Below are 18,986 nucleotides of genomic sequence, written 5' to 3'. Positions count from 1 at the left end.
ATGACGGTGATTATGCCAAAAACTGTATAATTACAAGCATTTACAGGAAACCTGGTATTTGCCTATCAGTTTTAGGTTCTATGGAGGTATTTTTTAAATAAGTCTAAAATATGGTTCTTCAAGGATCTAAAAACAAATGTGTATTTTGGAAAAGCTAGTTTTTGCAGGATGAGAATGGCTTTTAGAATGTGAGTTTTTCCAGAATATGTTATTCTCCTCCCACATCTGTTACGCGCCCACACTGGATTCAGAAAGTGCTCTGCAAAAACCCACTTGCCAGTAAAACAGAATGGTTTTCACTGCCACTCCCTTGATCCCTACACCTCTTTTCCCTTAAACTGCTCTGGAGCCTGATAAGGAAACTCCAGAGAGCAAATGATACAGAGTCAGGCAACTACCAAATGTCTGTACTACAACATGCAAAGACATCTAGGCTTGTCTAGTTCTTCAGAGTAAGGACGGCCTAGTCTAGGCTTTCCACATCTCTAATAAAGATTCAAGCGATTCGTAACCGCCTGCCGGAGTGAACACGCTGGAAGCGCCCCAAGTAGGTCCCTGCACCCCCACGCTCCCATTCTTGGAACCTGTGGACCCTATGGGTTCCTGCGTGGCCTCTCCAAAGACACCGCCCACCTCTTCACGCCCTTGACCGCCCTGCCCCCGCCGTCGCCAGCCAACTCTGACCTCCTCGAACTGCTCGCCCGAGCAGCCGGCGCCGCGAGCCTCCAGCAGCTCCCGGAACTGCTCCAGGGTGACGGACTCTTCGCCGCGGCCCAGCCGCTCTTCCAGCCAGCGCAACAGCGCGCCGTGATGCCTAGACACCAGAGACTCGAAGGGCGGAGCGGGCCGCAGCGCAGCCGCCGCCTCTCGCAGCCGGGCTGGCTCCAGCAGCGCCGCGGCAGGCGGCAGCGCCGGGGCCGCGGCGCCCGGGCCGGGGATCGTGCCCGAATCCGCGACCCAGTCCTGGTGCGGGCCCCAGCCCTCGCCCCCGGCAGCTGCCGCTTCGTCTTCACTGCTGTGACTCGAAGCGTTCCCCATGGGGTCTCTGTCTCGGGCGCCCGGCTCTGCAGCCGCCGCCGCCTCCCCGCCTCGACCTGTCAACCTCCGACGGCACCCGGCGGGCGGGGACAGAGAGGGGACGCCGGCGGCGGCTGTGGCTTCCGGCTTCCTCGCCGTCCAGTGAGGACTGCTGTCGCAAAGGCGCCGTCAAGCGGCCTCTACCAGCTGTCGTGAGACAGCCAGCGGAGGACACCCTTAGTAAACGGTGGAGGCCTGATTTCCAAGAGAGCGCGCCTGTCATGACGTCTACATCATCCCGGAGCCTCCTTTGCCACCATCTTTGTTGGGGGCGGACAACGTGCAATCCAAAAAGGCCTTTCGCTGTTCAGTTTCTCGGTATCCCTCCACGTTCAATAGCTATGCTGAAAAAGCATGAGAACGAGTCGGAGCCAGGGAGTGAACTTTTCGCCAAAGACTTTTTTCTGTCAATCCTCTGTTGTCCCCTTAATCACAGGCAGCCATAGAGTGTCGCGCCGGTGACGTCGCGGTGGCGTTTCCGCCATCTTGGTTGTGGACAGAGAGGCGGCAACTTCGGACAGAGCAGAGGGGTGCGACCGGATCGATGCTGAGGCTCGGCGGGCGTGGGCTCTTGCTGGGCCTGGCCGCAGCGGCGGCGGCTGTCATGGCAGCACGGCTCATGGGCTGGTGGAGTCCCCGCGCTGGCCTTCGCCTTTTCATCTCCAAGGAGCTGGCCCGCTACCGCGGCGGCCCTGGGGACCCGGGCCTGTACTTGGCGTTGCTCGGCCGCGTCTACGATGTGTCCTCTGGCCGGAGGCACTACGAGCCTGGGGCCCACTATAGCGGCTTCGCAGGTATTAGCGAGACGGCTCACGCCTTTTCCGGCTCCGACGCGGGCCTGTAGCCGCCTGCGCGTCGTTCGTTCGTTCGTTCATTCATTCATTCATTCATGTGCTTTTCTCCTCCCCACATTCATCCGAGTAGTGTGGGGACTGGGCTCAGCTGCACCATCCTTCTGGTCTGTTTGACTCTGGCGGAGTATGGCCATCTGTTACCGGCCTCTACCCTCCCTGTCGTTCCCCACCGCTTTTTGTGACTTAGGTTCCAGAAACACGTTTCCTGCCTCTCTTGATAGTTACCCATCACCCACCAGTAGACGCCCCCGATACCTGCTTGTGCCAGACTGCATGGGTCTCAGGGCACAGAGATGAATGAGATCCTGTCCCTGCCCTCAGATTTCCCCTACTGATTCCAATCATCTCTTCAATATGTCCCCATCCGAAGTAACCTCTCCCCCCCACACACACACCCCAACTCCAGGTTTCCCTGGAAATAGTCGTTCTTGCTTCTAGTACAGATGCATTTGTGTGTCTTTCCTAAAAAAGATTATGAGGTTAGAGCGCAGGGAAGGAGTCTGTTCACCTTTACAGTCCTTCAGTACTTAGAACAGAGCTGTGTGTATGTTAGGCCTCAAAGAACGTTTAAGTGAAGTTTGCTCTGCTGTCCCTGTTTTACAGCTGAGGGGACTGATGGATGTGATTTGCCTAAACTCCTGAAAGCTAAGCACTGATGGGACCTGCACCAGGACCACCAGCTTATTTGAGAGAGAGTGCCTTACAGCCCAGAGGAATCACCAACGCCCAGATTAAAAAAGGAAAAACAAATGCAAGCAAGTTTAACGCCAGTGAGGAGGCTGATATTAAATAAGCATTTTCCACTTGACATTATCTTAGGGGAATCAGAAAGCTGCCTCTGGTACTTAAATACAAGTCACTTCCCTGTCTCTAGGGAGAACTTCAGAAGCAGAAGCATTGACAGAGAAGGAATTAAGTTTAGTTGGTGTTGCCACGCTCTTCTACGAGTCCAGCGGGGAAGGGACTTCTTACGCAGGGCTACACAGTGAGTTAGAAACAGAGCTGGGACTGGAATCAAGGGTTTTGTTTACCTGCCAGGTGAGGGCACTCTGTCAGGGCTGTATGCACAAGTGTGAGCAGAAAACCCTCCATTTCTGACGTGATTTTTCTTTCGCAATGTGCTTTACTGCCTACTGAGTTGTTCGTGCCCAGTATTCATTCAACATCCATTTATTGACCACTCCCATGTAGACTGCCTTGTGCTAGGTGCTGAGGATTCAGAGACTATAACATGTTCCCCACCACCCACACAGTCTAGTAGGGAAGCAGAGATGTTCATTTATTCATTTGTTCATTCAGTCAATATTTTTATTATTTTTTATTAAGATATAATTCACATAATATAAAATCCACCCTTTTAAAGTGTACAGGGCCGGCCCCGTGGCTTAGTGGTTAAGTACGCGCGCTCTGCTGCTGGCGGCCCGGGTTCGGATCCCGGGCGCGCACCAACGCACCGCTTCTCCGGCCATGCTGAGGCCGCATCCCACATACAGCAACTAGAAGGAAGTGCAGCTATGACATACAACTATCTACTGGGGCTTTGGGGGAAAAAATAAATAAAATTATAAATAAATAAATAAAGTGTAAATTCAGTGGTTTTTAATAGAGTCAGAAAGTTGTGCAAACATCACCACTATCTAATTCCAGAACATTTTTATCACCCCAAAAAGAAACCCCATATCCATTAGCAGTCACTCCCCATTCCCTACGTCCTTAGCCCCTGGCAACCACTATCTACTTTCTGTCTTTAAAGATTTGCCTATTCTGGGCATTTCATATAAACGGAATCATATATGCAGTCTTTTGTGTCTGGTTTCTTTCACTTAGCATAATGTTTTCAAGGTTCATCCATGGTGTATCAGCATGTACACCATTCCTTTTTAAGGCCAAATAATATTTCATTGTATAGATATACCACATTTTTTTATCTGTTCATCATTTGTTGGACATTTGGATGTTTCTACTTTTTGCCTATTAAGAATAATGCTGCTGTGAACATTTGTGTACAAGTTTTTGTATGGACATATTATGTTTTCAGTTCTCTTGAGTATATGCTTAAGAGTGGAATTGCTGGGTCATGTGGTAACTCTACGTTTAACTTTTTGAGAAATTGCCAAATTATTTTCTAAAGTAGCTGCACCATTGTACATTCCTGCCATCCATGTATTAGAGTTCCAACTTCTCCACATCTTCACCAAATTCCTGTTGTCTTTTATTTTTGTCTTTTTGGTTATAGCCTTTTTAGTGGGTTTGAAGTGGTATCTCATTGTGGTTTTGATTATTTGCATTTCCCTAACAACTAATGATGTTGAACATCTTTTCATGTGCTTGTTGACCATTTGTACATCCTCCTTGGAGAAATGTGTTTTCAGATCCTTTGTCCATTTTTTAATTGGGTTGTTTTTCTATTTATTGTTGAGTTGTGAGAGTTCTTTATGTATTCTGGATACTAGACTCTGATCAGATATATGATTTGCAAATATTTTCTCCCATTCTATAGGTTGTCTTTTCATTTTCTTGATAGTGTCCTTTAATGCACAAAATTTTGATCAAGTCCAATTTATTTTATTTTTTTGGTTGCTTGTGCTTTTGGTGTTCTATCTAAGAAACCATTGCCTAATCAAACGTCACAAAGATTTACACCTATGTTTTCTAAGAGTTTTACAGTTTTAGCTCATACATTCAGGTCATTGATCTATTTTGAGTTAATTTTATCTATGGTGTGAGGTAGGGATCCAATTTCATTCTTTTGCATGTGGCTATTCAGTTGTCCAAGCACCATTTGTTGAAAAGATTATTCTTTCCCTCATTGAATTGTCTTGGCACCCTTATTGAAAATCAGTTGGCTGTAAACGTATGGGTTTCATTCAGTCAATATTATCAAGAATTTACTAAAGATCAGGCACTACCAGACACTGCAGAATCAATAGTAAAGGAGTTTGGTGTGTTCTCTTCCCTGATAACACTTGCAGACTAATAGGAAAGATAGACATTAAATAGTTATCACATAAACAATGAGTTATTTTTGTAACGAATGACAAAAGGAAAACATACTGGTGTTACCAGAGGTCTTAACCTAGTGGGGGAGGAGAGGAGAGAGGAAGGGAGCATACTGGCAAGGTGAGGTTGGTGGCAGCTGGTGCAGGCCCTGAATGGCATGGTAAGGAATTTGGACGTTATCATAGGGCAAAAGGAAGCCACTGATGATTTTTAAGCAAGAGAATGACATGATCAATTTGTGTTTAAAATATCAGTCTAAGTGTTTATGGAAAATAGATTAGTGAGGAAGGAATGAATGTAGGGAGACCTACTAGGGGTTTACTGTAGTAGTTCAGATGAGAGATGATGGCAGCCTGGGCTTGCTTAGTGGTAGATGGAGAAACGTAGACTGATACAAAAACTATGTAGGAAGAAATTATAGGACTTGGGGACTGATTGGATGTGAGGGATGAAAGAGATGTCAAGGACTGCATTTCTGGATTGAACAACTGGTTGATATTTACTGAGATAGGCAATACTAGAATAGATGCAGGTTTCCTGGGGCTGGAGGTGCTGATGACCATTAGTTCAGTGTGGACATTTTGAACTTGTGATATCTGTAAAACATCTAAGTGATGTTGAGTAGACAATTGGATATACAGGTCTAGAGCTCAAGAGAAGTCTAAGCTAAAGATACAAACTGGCACCTTTGGCATAGAGGTGGTATTTGAAACCATGGGACTGGATGAGATTGTCAAGTGGAGCGTGTGGATGGAGTAGAGAAGGTGGAAAAGAACTGATCCCTGAGGCTGGTAGAAAATGAGCTAGAGAGGTAGGAGGAAAATCAGGAGTGGAGTGTCATGGGAGCCAAGGGATGTGGTCAGCTGTGGGAAACGTTGCTGAAAGTAAATGAAAGAATGTGATAGATGCCAAAATGTGTGTCCAAGATCCAGAGTGTCTGTCACAGAGGAGGGGGGATTAGCTGTGTTTGCGAGTGGGGAGTGGGGGTTTTCAGGAGATGTTTTTCAGAAAACAGATTCTTGAGTTGGTACAGTGTCAGTGATTTACAAGTTAATCTACTGAAAACCTCTCTCCCGCAGGCCGAGACGCATCCAGAGCGTTTGTGACCGGCGACTACTCTGCAGCAGGCCTTGTGGATGATGTATCTGACTTGTCATTTTCTGAGATGCTGACACTTCAGAATTGGCTTTCATTCTATGAGAAGAATTATGAATTTGTTGGTAGGTATTCCACAGGTCATTTCCACAGATTTCATTTAGTTGTCTTGCAATTTTTTAAGGGGCTAGAATTCTTTGCGGATTGGACTCAAGGTTAAAATCTGAAAAATACCCATTCATTTTTCACCTTAAACTCTGGTTGTGGGGCCAGCCCAGTGGCGTGGTGGTTAAGTTCACACACTCTGCTTCGGTGGCCCGGGGTTTGGAGGTTCGGATCCTGGGTGCAGACCTATGCACCGCTTGTCAAGCCATGCTGTGGCAGCGTCCCACATATAAAGCAGAGGAAGATGGGCGTGGATGTTAGCCCAGGGCCAATCTTCCTCAGCAAAAAAAGGAGGATTGGCAACAGATGTTAGCTCGGGGCTAATCTTCCTCACCAAAAAAAAAAAAAAAAAAACCTCTGGTTGTTAGTGTGGCAGTGAGTCCCAGAAGGAAATGGCTGGGGCACTAGTTTTCCTCACTCTTAATCTTGGGATAGAATCACCTGGCCATTTGCTTGGGCCTCTGTTACCCCAAAGCCAATGGTTGCCTGTGCCACCCTTGAATGACCAGCTCCAGGAGGACAGCTTTCCTGTCTCGCTGTGTTCCAGGCATCTGGCTTCAGCACAGTCAGGAAGGCTTGAAGCCTAAGTTTGTGTGCTGTTTTGACAAATACCCTTTTATTTTGTCCTCTAAGGAGAAAAACATTAGCTTGTGTCTTGAATTAGCCTGAATGAATTGTCTCCTGGGTGAAGTTATGCTAATCAAATATTTGTTAAAGCCAGTTGTGTAGGGCACTGCACTTACTACTTACTGGTGGTATGTGAGGAGACTCCCCTTTTAAATGGGAAGACACCGCACGGTGTCCTAAAGAAATGTTAGACACTAAACACCCCTCTGGGATGGTCGGGGCCCTTTTTTCCATATGCTGCAGCCCTGACCTCTCACTGGAGCCCCACTTGGACACGGCTAACTTCCTAAGGAACATCAGTGTCACTTCACCATTAGAACAAGTCTAAATTGGAAGAGCTCTTTCTCTGCCCCTAATGCCTCTGAATGTCTGCTTCTGTCATTACTACTTGTGTTACCTTTTCTGAGAACTGGACATTTTTACTAACTCCTCTGCTCCCTCCACATCCAACTGGCCAAGGCTTTTTTCATAATATCTAAAATTCTTTCTGTTTCCAATCCCCACCACCACCATTGTTGGTCCTTGTCATACCAGCCTACAGCACGCCCTTCTTTGTTTTCACCCAGTCTGCCCCATGTCATTCGTGAGACCAACACCATGTCTGCCATTGAAGGAACTGACCTGTATCCATCTGCCCTTCAGAAGGCTTGGTTCTCCCTTTTTCCCTTGAGGTTGCCAAACCAAGGTTGAAACATTACTGAGTTACTAAGGGAAAGAAAACTCAACACTAAAGAATAAGAATGAGTCCTGTGAGTGGGCAGAGGATGCCAGACCAAACATGTCACACTGATATTTGGGGAGCAAACTGGTGTGTTTGCTGAGATAAGTGAGCTCGTCTTGTTTGAACAGTGTTAATGGGTGTGTGTGTGGTGGGGGGCGAGGGGCATATGGTCGGAAATGCTTCAGAGGGATTTTAGTTAAAGTCAGGATATAGTTGAATACAGTAGTCTCCAGCTTATCCGCAGGGGATAAGTTCCAAGACCCCCAATGGATTCCTGAAATCCCGGATAGTACTGAACCCTATATATACACTATGTTTTTTCCTATACATCTGTATTTGAGGTGCGACAGCAAAACTAGCATGAATTTCTTTTTCCTTCTTCACTATTTCATGGAGAGAAGATTTGTTCCTACTGTAGATCTTAGCAACCTCAGCATATGATTTTTTTCTTTCCTTATTAAGTCAAGAAGTTTCACCTTTTCATTTAAAGGAAGCATTTTACGTCTTCTCTTTGGCATATCTGAATTGCTAGCCTCACTGCTCTTGTGCTTTGGGGCCATTATTAAGTAAAATATGGGTGACTTGAACATAAGCACTGCGATACCTCAACAGTGGATCTGATAACTGATGGCTACTAAGTGACTAACAGGCGGGTAGCGTGTACAGCATGGATACATTGGACAAAAGGATGATTCACATCAGGGGTGGGACGGATTGGGATGGCGTAAGATTTCATCACACTACTCAGAACAGCATTCATAAAACTTATGAATGGTTTATTTCTGGAATTTTCCATCTAATATTTTCAGACTGTGGTTGACCGCAGGTAACTGAAACTACAGAAAGCAAAACCACAGATGAAGGGGAACTACTGTATGTACTATAGGTAAGCTATGGTCTGGTCCTCAAAGGAACCAGGGATGAGTTGAGTGCAGTTCCTGCCCTCTGTTAGCTCATTCTATAGGAGGGGGGCTGTGTTAGTTTCTTTCTGGGCACCAGAAACTCTCAGGACATGTCACAGGATTAAGGTTTATTACATGGGTGCACCCTGACATGAAAACAACCAGGAAGCCATCTTGGCAGCCACATGGCCAGGCCTCAAGGGAAAAAGAGATGTCTTTTCTTGTGTTCTGGATATAGCATTGGCTTGGAGACCCAGCCAACAGTGACCACCATTCTCATGACATAGCTTCTGCAACTCTTTCTCTGTTGCTTCTACTACTGCCCTCTCTTTGGGTCTGACATCTAAAACCCACCAAGACAGGCTTGTCACCATGCACACAGAGACCCTCTATAGGAGAAAGTTTTGTGCCAGGCCAACTCACAGACTGTAGGCCTGAGATGAGGGCCCTGATCCCTTCATTCGTTCTAATGAGCATGTAAAATGAATGCTCTATACTAAGCTGTTTTGAGTGCTGGGGCCTCGCTGGTGGGGAGAGATACATCATAAACAAGTAAAGAGATTAGACAATTCCAGATAGGGCTATGAATCAGGGGTGTGTGGCACCTTTAGAGCAGATGGTCAGGGGAGGCCTCTTGGAGGAGATGACAGGTAAGCTGAGACCTGGAAGGTGAGGAGGAGCCAGCCATACTGAGTTCTAGGAAATGAGTTTTTCAGGCTGAGGGGACAGTAGTGCTGGCGTGGGGAGCAGCTAAGCTTGGTCAAGGAATAGAAAGGATGCCGAAGTGCTGGAGCCTAATGAGGGAGGGGACGGCTTGAGAAGAAGCCTAAGAAGCAAACAGAAGTCAGATGGTTATAGAGTCTTGGAGGCCTTGATAAGAAGTGTGTATTTTATCCACACGCTTTAGGAAGCCATTGAGGGTTCAAACCAGGGATGGAGGTGATGTGATATGATTCAGGTTTTTAAAAGATGCCCCCAGCTTCTTTGTGGAGACAGAAGTGTAGGAAGGCATGAGCTGAGGTAGAGAGACCAGTTGAGAGGCTACTGTTGTAATCCATGGTTTGGGGTAGCGTGGGAGAAGTGGAAATGGAAAGGAATGGACAGAGTCACGGTGTTTCTTAAAGGTTGGACTGACAAGATTTGCTAATGGATTAGCTGTGAACACAGGGAAGTGTACAGGTGGATGTGAAGGAGTCTGCGAGAGCCAGGCTCCTGATCCAGACGACACAGGCCCAAGTGACATAAAGAGAACTGGAGAAGTCAGGATAGGGAATTGGCTGTGAGAGGATGGACTGAATCTGAGACACACTGAACGGAAGTGCCACTGGAACATGAGTTAGTCAGTTCTCGGGGACTGAGTAGGTGGACAGACGCAGCTGGGGCAGGTATGCGCTGCTGCCTTCACCCGCTTGATCAAACCTAGAGGTGTTTCTGCTGCTTTTCTTGCCCTCTGACAGGTGCTGCCTGCGAAGGCCACTTGCACTCCGGACTTGGAGATGAAAGTCCCTGCACCTAAGGAAGATTGATCCCTTTTTGGCTCTGGCTTGTAGGCTCATTGACCACTTGCTGGCTGCTGCCACAGCTTAGACCTTTAAACATTCTGGCGGGGATTCTAAACTAAAACCAGTTTCCACTCAGTATGTCCACTGAAGGACTGAGCCAGAAGAGAATGGTGGAGGAGAGCATGAGCTTGGGGCCAGACCCACTTACTAGTTCCATAGACTACCCCCAGTTATTCAATCTCCAGGCTCTCTCCTATGAATATGGGAGCACTGATTTCTCTCTCATAGGGTTGGGTATGAGGATTAACAAAATATTGGTAAAGTGCTAGCACCTGACACTGAGTAAATGCTCAATAAGTGACTTATTTATAGTTAATATAAGACAAAATAATTCATGTTGGGAGGAATTGAGCCACAAAAATGTTACCCAATAAGCCATTCATTCGTCAAACACTTATTGAGTGCCCACTGTGTGCCCCAAGCACGGTGGAACATCAATAAATGAATTGCACATGGTTCCCCTCTCAGGGAACTGATGTCTCCAAGTGAGAAAGATTTTATAACTTCCGTACTGGAGGACTCCACAACCAGAGAGGGGTGCTTCTATCTGAAGTCTTGTAAGATGTTGAGAGACATTGGGATAGAAGGTACCACAAGTCCCCCCAATATGAGTTCTTGATAAGTGGGCACCCAGCAGGCTACTGTAGAGCCCTGAAGTCAGAAACCCTGGGAAGCTGAGCTTTACTACAACCGTGTCAGAAGCTAAGCATCTCTTCTCCCACTGTTCCTCTGACATCAGCTTTCCTGTCACCACAGGAAGGGTGATAGGAAGGTTCTACGGAGAGGATGGGCTGCCTACCCCAGAACTGACCCACGTAGAGGCCATGATCACCAAAGGCTTGGAGGCCAGTAAACAGGAACTGAAAGAGAAGCAGAAGTTTCCACCGTGCAATGCCGAGTGGAGATCAACCAGGGGCAGCCGGTTCTGGTGTTCCCCAAACAGGTAAACAGGCTTCTGCTCCCGTCTGCCTCTCTCCCACATCAGGCGTCCAGGTCATCCTGTCCATGTTATTCAGTGAAGCAATAAATTGTGAACCCAAGGGAACTTCTTCCCAATACATGTACTCTGAGATAGGGATTCTTAACTTTGGCTACATGTTAGAATCTTCTGGGGAATTTAAAAAATTACTGTTGGTGGGACCTCACTCCAGACAACTGGATGAGAATATTAGGGTTGAGATCTGCGTATCTCTCTCTCTTTTTTTTTTAATTCCCCAGAGACCCTGCTGGAGAAACCCTGGGCTGCGAACAAGAAGGCACAAGTGCCATTTCTTGCTTGCTTTGGCCTGTTCATCCATCCAAGGGCCTGTTTCCTATTTGTCAGCACAAATCTCTCCTGCCTACAGGACAGGGGGATGGGGAGGTGGGAAGGGCACATGCAGTGATGGTCTGGGGTGCTGTCCTAGAAACACTGCATGTTCTGAGTAATTCTAGGAAGTTCGGGCTAGATGGAGAAGTCCTTCCCTGTAGGAATAAGGTGAGGTGAGCCAGATTAGAACAGATGCCACAGGGCTTATTCCAGGTTGGTTTGGGGAAGCTGGAGAAAAAAATTTTTTTCCTGCTTTAATCATCAGGCCAGCCTGGACTCAAATGCAGCTCAAGTCCCTCAAATCTCCTTTAGCTCTGGTAAGGGCAAAAAAGAAGCCAGAAACTGGACAACCCCCCATCCACCCAGCCTCAAGGGCCTCAAAGTAAGAGCCCAGCTCTCACTGAGAGGGACAGGAAAACCTGCTGTAACTAACAGGAAAAGGGCCACTCCCCTAAGGCTAAGCTGTGTAGACCCACCATCTTCTGAAGGGAGAGGCCAGCAAACAGCCAAAGCCGCCAGCTTTCTCTAGGCCCGGCCACTGTATCCATCACATGTCCTCCGCCTCAATTCAGGGTAACAGGGGCAAAGGTGGCTGGAAGGAAAGCCCCTTCTCTCCTGGCCCCAAGTTTTGAAGAGACACAGCTTGTCCAGTGTCGTTGTGTTTCCAGAAAGAAGGGGGTATGATAACCAGGCTTGCCTACTTCAGGGGGAGGAGCTAGGACAAAGGTGGGCGTTGCTGGGACACAAGGCTGAATGCAGGTGACCTCAGAGAGCACTGGTCCTCCATAGGAGGGTACCTAGAGGCCTGTGTGCCTTTGGATGCTTGACTTGGCTCCCTTGGAGAGCCTGCCTCCCCCTCCCTTACCCACAGCTCAACTCCCTGCCTCTCAAACCTGTCTTTGTAACTCCTTCTTGCTTTCATGACTGAGTTGTTTGGGCTGGGCCTTCCCCACAGAGCTCTTCCAGACCCACCCAGTGAGTTTGGCCCTATCTCTGTGCCTCCGCCCAATTCGCTGTGTTCTACTCACATGTACGTATCTCCTTTTAGACTGGGAGAAACGAGTCCTAAGACTGGGTGTGGAGCAAGGATCACTGATAATGGGATGGATGGCTGGAAGGAGGGAGGGAGGGAGGCATTTCAGTGCCCTGATAGCCTTATTCTTGGGAAAGCTACAAGTGGGAAGGTTTCTAACTGGGTGGCAGAGTTTCTCTGCCCCCATATGGGGCATCAATTCCAAGAGTCTCATTTTCCTTTTGCAAGGCCTGTGAGTCCATGGGAGACTGAACTCAGTACCCTAAGATGAGTGACGACCCTGCCCAGGATAGGAGGTTGCTCAGGCTATGGTGGGCCAGAGCTTGACCCTCCATCTCTGAAGCCTGGCAACATCAAGGACTGGGCTTGCGCAAGGGAAAGGACAGCTGCAACTACCCCTGTGCCAAGGGCCTCTCAGAGAAGGCTGACCCATCGGGCCTTGGGTTGTTGCCTCAGTTTCCCACCCCACCCAAGTGTCCCAGACCCCAAGATCAAGATGCAACCCTGCATGGGGATGTAGTGGGGAAGGGAAAAGAGAATCAGACCCAGACACTGCTTTTGAGAAGCTCACAGGCCAGTGGGGGAAAGCCTTTCACAGGTGTTATCACCAATGCAGGGAAGTGGTGCTGCCTCCTAGGAGGGCACAGGGCATGGGCCAGGGGAGCACAGTGAAAGGACGATGGACTCCGCCTCGGCAGGCGAGGCCAGAGGAAGTTAGGAGACAGCGTGAAGGTTCAGGGGCTGAGCCCTGCAGACCACTGCCTTGGGAAAATGCCAAGATGGGAAGTGGAGTGGCTTCTACTTTTCACAAGGCCTAGCTCACTGCTTCCTCCCCTCACCTTCCCAGAAAGACTCATGAGTTCATGCTTATAAGAAGTCCTCTTTCCTTCTATCCTTAGTGGAGGTGTGAGCAGAGACTGGATTGGCGTCCCCAGGAAGCTGTATAGGCCAGGTGCCAAGGAACCCCGCTGCGTGTGTGTGAGAACAACTGGCCCCCCTAGTGACCAGACAATGGACAACCCTACACACAGAAATCGTGGGGACTTGGACCACCCCAACTTGGGAGAATACACAGGCTGCCCACCCCTAGCCATCACATGCTCCTTCCCACTCTAAGCTGATGCCCTATATGTTTTGTGTGTGTGTGAGGAAGACTAGCCCTGAGCTAACATCCAATGCCAGTCCTCCTCTTTTTGCTGAGAAAGATAAGCCCTAGGCTAACATCTGTGCCCACCTTCCTATACTTTATATGGGACGCCGCCACAGCATGGCTTGACAAGTGGTGAGTCGGTCCGCCGCACCCAGGATCCGAACCCCAGGCTGCCGAAGCACAGGGCGCGAACTTAACCGCTGCGCCACCGGGCCGGCCCCTGATGCCTTATATGTTGATAACACACAGAGAACCCTGCCTAGAACCCTAAGAGGCCCTTGACTCATGTGCCCTAGGATGGCTCCTGACATAAAACGAGGGCCTGGTGGGACTCTGGCCATACTCTGCAAATGTGGCTAATGCCCCCTCACCATGGGCTTACCATTCTGTGACTGAGGCCAGAGCTTGGCAACCTGCCTAGTACTGGTCAGCCTGTTTTTGTCACTATTCCCCTAGATCCACTTGCCATCCTTCTTCAGAGCCCTCAGATATTAAAGGGCACAAATATGACCAACTCAAAACTAACTGGGCAGACAAGCAAAAGGGCTCTGAGCTCTGACAGCTTCATTCCCACAGACTCCCAGGCTGCCTGGATCACCTCCCAATCTGGTCAGGGCATCAAGGGCACTGGCCCTTGAGGGACATGTCCCTTTACAACTCAGAAACAAAAGCCGTATAAATTAACAGCATCAACAGAACTCTGTTCCACGTTCCCCACTCGCTAAACTTGTGACCCTTGACTTTTACAACCTTTCTTATATGTAAGACCTCAACCCTAAGGCGAACTTGAATCTACAACCAAAAGCCACACTGAGTTGTTGGGCCGACAGAGTGAGAGGTGACGATAAATAGGAGAGGCTAATTCTGGAAATGGAAAAGCTTTTGCTTACGTGGATCCAGCAAATCCAGATGCCTCTGAACAAAGCAACAATTTAAAGCAAGGATATTATTTCTCTTTTAAACACTTAAAATGGGGTGTGGTGTGTTTTCAGAGAGAGAAGTCTGCATTTTGAGTGAAAGGTAGTTTCACAGCTCTAACAAGATAACTGGTTAATGCAACATCGAAGTTTGGGCAAGGCTGCAAATGTCAGTACAAACAGCCTCGGCTTAAGGGTGCTGGGCTTGCAACATTTCTAGTGCATCCCATGTCCAAGGTCACCTGTAATCTCCTACACTGGACAAACTGCATACCCATCACCTCTTGGATTCTTAACTATTTGGAGGGCAAGGAGTGTTCCTACTTTACAGATAAGGAAATTAAGACTGGAGCTGTTACAGGTTCATGGTCTTTCCTCATCTGAGCCTTCACCTCAACTCCTTTTCCCAATCCCCTCAACTCTTATTCTAAACATTGTCTATCCTTCTTCCTTTCTCTCTTTTTTTCTCTCCTTTATCATTCATCTCACTAGATAGCTTTCCAGACTGACTGGGAAATGGAGGCTGCCTCCCCTTCACTTGCAAGACTCGTAGCTCACTGCCCCGTGGCCACAGCTGTTCCTTACACCTTGACTCTGCTCTTGACGCCTTTTGCCACCCCAGGATCTTCCTCATCTGCCCTTCTTATACCTTTGACCTCTCCCTGCCCCCCGCTTCCCCCTAAGTAAGCATTAAACAGCTCACTTCCCTCACATCATAAAGACACGGTCTCCCTCAACACCGCACTCTTCTGAAGCACCGTATCTACTTCCTGTCACAGCTAAGCTTTCTGAAAACGCTGTGTGTACTCACTATCTTGGCTCCTCAGCCCCCATTTATTGTGCAACACAGTCGCCTGGCTTCTGCCCTTCTCTGCTCAACAGCAGGATAAATTCTGTATTGGCAAATCCCATGGCCACATTCAGTTATTACCTACCTGGGCCTGTCACATTTGAGGGCCTCCATAAAACCCTCCTTCAGCTTTTCCCTGGTTTCCCTTTTTTCCCTCAGGCCATTCCTTCTCAGTCTCCTTGAAAGCCTCCTCTCCTCCTTGAACTCCTTCCCACTAGCTCTTCTCACTCCTACTTCAGCTGCCACTCGAGACTGCCAAATCTGTATCTAGTCCAGGCGGCTTTCCTGGGCATTTCTGTGGGCACCTGAAGCTCTACATTTCTGGCATTCTATCTTCATCTTCTCCCTCGTGATTCTTCTAGTTCCCCTGCTGATGGTTCCGCCATCACTGTCTACACCCAGTCACACCAAGTAAGAATCCTGGCAGTCATCCACAACTCCTTCCTCTCGTGTTCCCCTCCTCCCATCCAATCTCCAAGTCCTGGCAGTTCTACCTCCTCAGTTCTCTCCTTGCCATTCCCTCTTGTCTATTCCCAGTACTCCTCCTCTGGTTTAGGCTGTCATTTCTCACCCAGATTACTGCAGGAATCGAACTGCGCTCCCTCCTTCCAGTCCATCCTCCACACTGCTGCTTTCTTGATGATCAGGGCATTCCCCATTTAAACCTCTTCAGTGGCTCCCCATATCTAAAAGGGTCAAGTGCTAACTCTTCAGCAGCGTGGCACACAAGACCCTTCTGTGGTCCATCTCCTCTTAGCGTCTGTATCTCTTCCACCAGCTCCCACATGCGCCGTCTTCTCGCTGCATAATTATGCCTACGATGCCTTCAGCCAGGCTGTCCCTTCTGCCTGGAACGACACCTCTTCCTCCGCCCAATGTGTCCACCTCTTATCTCTTCAGAACTCAGCCCAATCAGCACCTCTTGGGAGCCTTCATTAACCACCGGTCTGCCAGTTGGATACAGATGCATTTTCCCCTTGGCTTCCTTAACACTGTGTTCACTTTCTAAAATAACAAAGATCACAGTGTTTTGTAACCACGAATTTCCTGTCAGCGTCTTGCACTGGACTGCAGACTGAGGACAGGGACCAAGGGGTACTCAGCTTTGTACCCCCATATCCACTGTACCTGGCACATGGTAAGTGTGCAGAGTTAGCTCTTATTTTGGAGATGAGGCAACCAAGGCCCAAAGAAGAAGAACACAAAGCAATGGAGCTGAGCCTCGAGCCCGAGTTTCTTGTCCTGACCCAGGGCTATTTCAACTCCCCCATAGTTCAGTGTGTCTCTGCCCTCCCTGGGGCAGGAGCAAAGAGAAAGAGAGCAGAAATGAGGACCTTCTTCCGAGCTCCACTCAGCCCCTAACTCAGCGCCTGAGGCTTCCCTGAAACTGGAAGCAGCCCTCAACTCCAAGCTAACTGGGAACCAGTCACTGCCACTGCTCTGGTCCTCCTTAGTCATTCAACAAATATTTAGCAAGCACCCGTGTGCCATGGGGCAGGGGATGGGAGGAAGGTGAGGCTCTGGACCTCAAGGAGCTTACAGTATGGCAGAGGAAAGCCCTGGTTAGAGCACCCAGAAGCCATTCCCGGGGTAGAGTGGAGGCCAGGTCCAGAGATGTTCAGACCTTTCCAAAAACAAACTGAAAAAGAAAAGGAACAAAACAAGGCACACTTAAGAGTTACCCCAGCCAAGTATGGACTTGGGAGGCACCTAGAGGTACCTAATCTCTCACTGATGTGAGACCCCTGAACTCCAGGGCATACTGCAGGACACACCCAGCCAGCCCCAGCAGGTTGCTCACTGCCTTGTTTAATGAGAATTCATCTCCTCTTTGATGCCAACCTCTTACTTTATAGTAAAGAGTCTCCTCACGTCAGGGCAGTGGGTGAATCTTCAAAGGATTCAGCAAGAATAGGTTTCATGGTCATTTTAATGGTCTGAAGGGCTCAGCCATGAGAAGCTAGTGGTTCCTGGAGAAAAACCTGTTCTTTCTCCCTCGAGTAGAGGTGGCTCTGGGCATAACTATGGAGGAAGAAAGCAGTTCTTCTCTGATGGAAGTCACAGAAAGTTCAGCTGGGATAGTTAGAACTTGCTGGCAGGGGGAAATGAAGAAAACTACTATGTGTTGGGCAACAATGCTGGGCAGGAGCTTTATCTCTTCTCGTTTAACCTCTATGCCAGTCTTGAGAGAGTCTCATTTTATGGTCCAGAATGGGGGCCTAAACATCCTCCTCCACATCTTCTAATGGTTACAAGAGACACTGTACGACAGAGCTGAGCTTGGATCCCAAGTCTGCTCTGCCCTACATACTAGTGTGCAGTGTTAAAGCAAAGGCCGGGCAGCTGCTCTCCAACATGCTGAAGGAAACTGTAACATCTGCCTTTTCATTCTGAGATTTCAGTTTTCTATAAACACAGAACTAAAAGTGAAGAGCCCGGGATTTTTTGGTCACAGCTCAGCCACCACATGGCTGGATAGCAAAGGGAGCCATATCAGACCATCACCCCCATCCCTTGCTTGCTTAGCTCCAGGACAAGCTATGATCTGAAAGATAGACCCTATGGACAGCTTGGAGATGTATCTGTTCAGAAATCTGTGGTGCCCCTCAGAGGAGGATGACCCTGGGCTGAACCCCTACCCTTGAGAGTACTTCCTACTGCCAAAGTCCCCAGATTCCTGCAAGTAGGCAGCAGACATTACCCCCATTAGCCCTCAGGAAGGGGCTCTTGGCATGCACAACAGAATCTGTGTACTTGCATGAGAGTAAGGACATATTACTGATCACCTTCCTTAAGGCAGCCCTGTGAGCTAGGAAGGACCATGGTCACTTCCATTTATAGATATAGAAACTAAGGCACAGAAATTATGAAACTTGCCCAATACTGTCAGTTAATCAATGACAAGACAGAACTAAACCCAAGTGCTCTTCCCTGGCTGGGCAAAAATGTGAGTTGATGCATTCCTGGTTCCTGTTTGTACTCACAATATTATGACATATTATGACCAGTGTTCACCTCAAGGACGGCTATTAGGACTACTTGGGATTGTTATGTCGAAGCACTGAACATTGCCTATTAATTATGAGAAAAGCCACCAGAGAGTGGGCTATATCACCACAGCTGGTCTGAACTGGGGGTAAGCAAAATGGAAGATAGGTAAAGAAAGGGAATATGTTAGTTCAAGAGTGTGAGGGCCAGGTGAACTACTAGATTTGCACGATTTGTAGAGGGGCTTTATGGACCACCAGATTTTCATTTGCAAGCCCCTGAAACCTTCCTTAGTCTTCTCTGACACCCACAGTGCCAGTCCTCCCTTCAGACTGCAGCCAGCAGAAACCCCCCCGGGGCGGCTCCTCTTGAGTTGCTCCTTAATAATGGAGTCCGAGAGGGAATTTCCAGGGTCCGTTGGAGAGCTTCTGTGGGGTCCAGTGACTGAGACTGTGCAGCTGTGATCACATGCATTGCCATGAGCTGGAGTCTGGGCCAAGAGCACAGTAAATCTGGGCAGCTGGTCATTGTGCCTAAAAGAGCTACTTTTTGACTGCTGTCAACAATGTGTTTCCGAAAAGTGTTGGAAAGTCAAACTTTCCTAGAAGGTGGCTGTTAAAGAAATTTATTCACAGGTCAGGAGTTTTAAAAATTTGCTTGTTTGTTTTTAATGCTTATTGGTACTTCTGCATTAAAAGTAACTACAAATGTCTTATTAAAGTTTCCACTCTAAATG

General features: G+C 48.2%; 2 protein-coding genes across 2 annotated transcripts in view; one reads left to right on the top strand and one right to left on the bottom strand.

Annotated features, from left to right (window-relative positions):
* ZZEF1 (zinc finger ZZ-type and EF-hand domain containing 1) overlaps positions 1 to 1,864 on the bottom strand; it is a 129,542-nt gene extending 127,678 nt beyond the window's left edge. Inside the window, exon 1 of the mRNA XM_058560029.1 lies at positions 685 to 1,864. Coding sequence (XP_058416012.1) covers positions 685 to 1,038 — 354 coding nt within the window. The 5' untranslated portion in view covers positions 1,039 to 1,864. The remainder of the gene's footprint in view (positions 1 to 684) is intronic.
* On the top strand, positions 921 to 18,984 carry LOC131417071 (neuferricin). The gene is made up of 4 exons (XM_058560031.1): positions 921 to 1,871; positions 6,011 to 6,151; positions 10,760 to 10,946; positions 13,245 to 18,984. Exons 1-4 carry the CDS (start codon positions 1,622 to 1,624, stop codon positions 13,459 to 13,461), a joined length of 795 nt encoding a protein of 264 aa, XP_058416014.1. The 5' UTR covers positions 921 to 1,621; the 3' UTR covers positions 13,462 to 18,984.
* Positions 18,985 to 18,986: the final 2 nt, after the last annotated feature.

This window comes from Diceros bicornis, chromosome 18 (genome assembly GCF_020826845.1).
Source record: "Diceros bicornis minor isolate mBicDic1 chromosome 18, mDicBic1.mat.cur, whole genome shotgun sequence".
NCBI lineage: Eukaryota > Metazoa > Chordata > Mammalia > Perissodactyla > Rhinocerotidae > Diceros > Diceros bicornis.
Note: the sequence above shows the minus strand (reverse complement) of the source record. Positions and strands in the feature narration are given on the sequence as shown.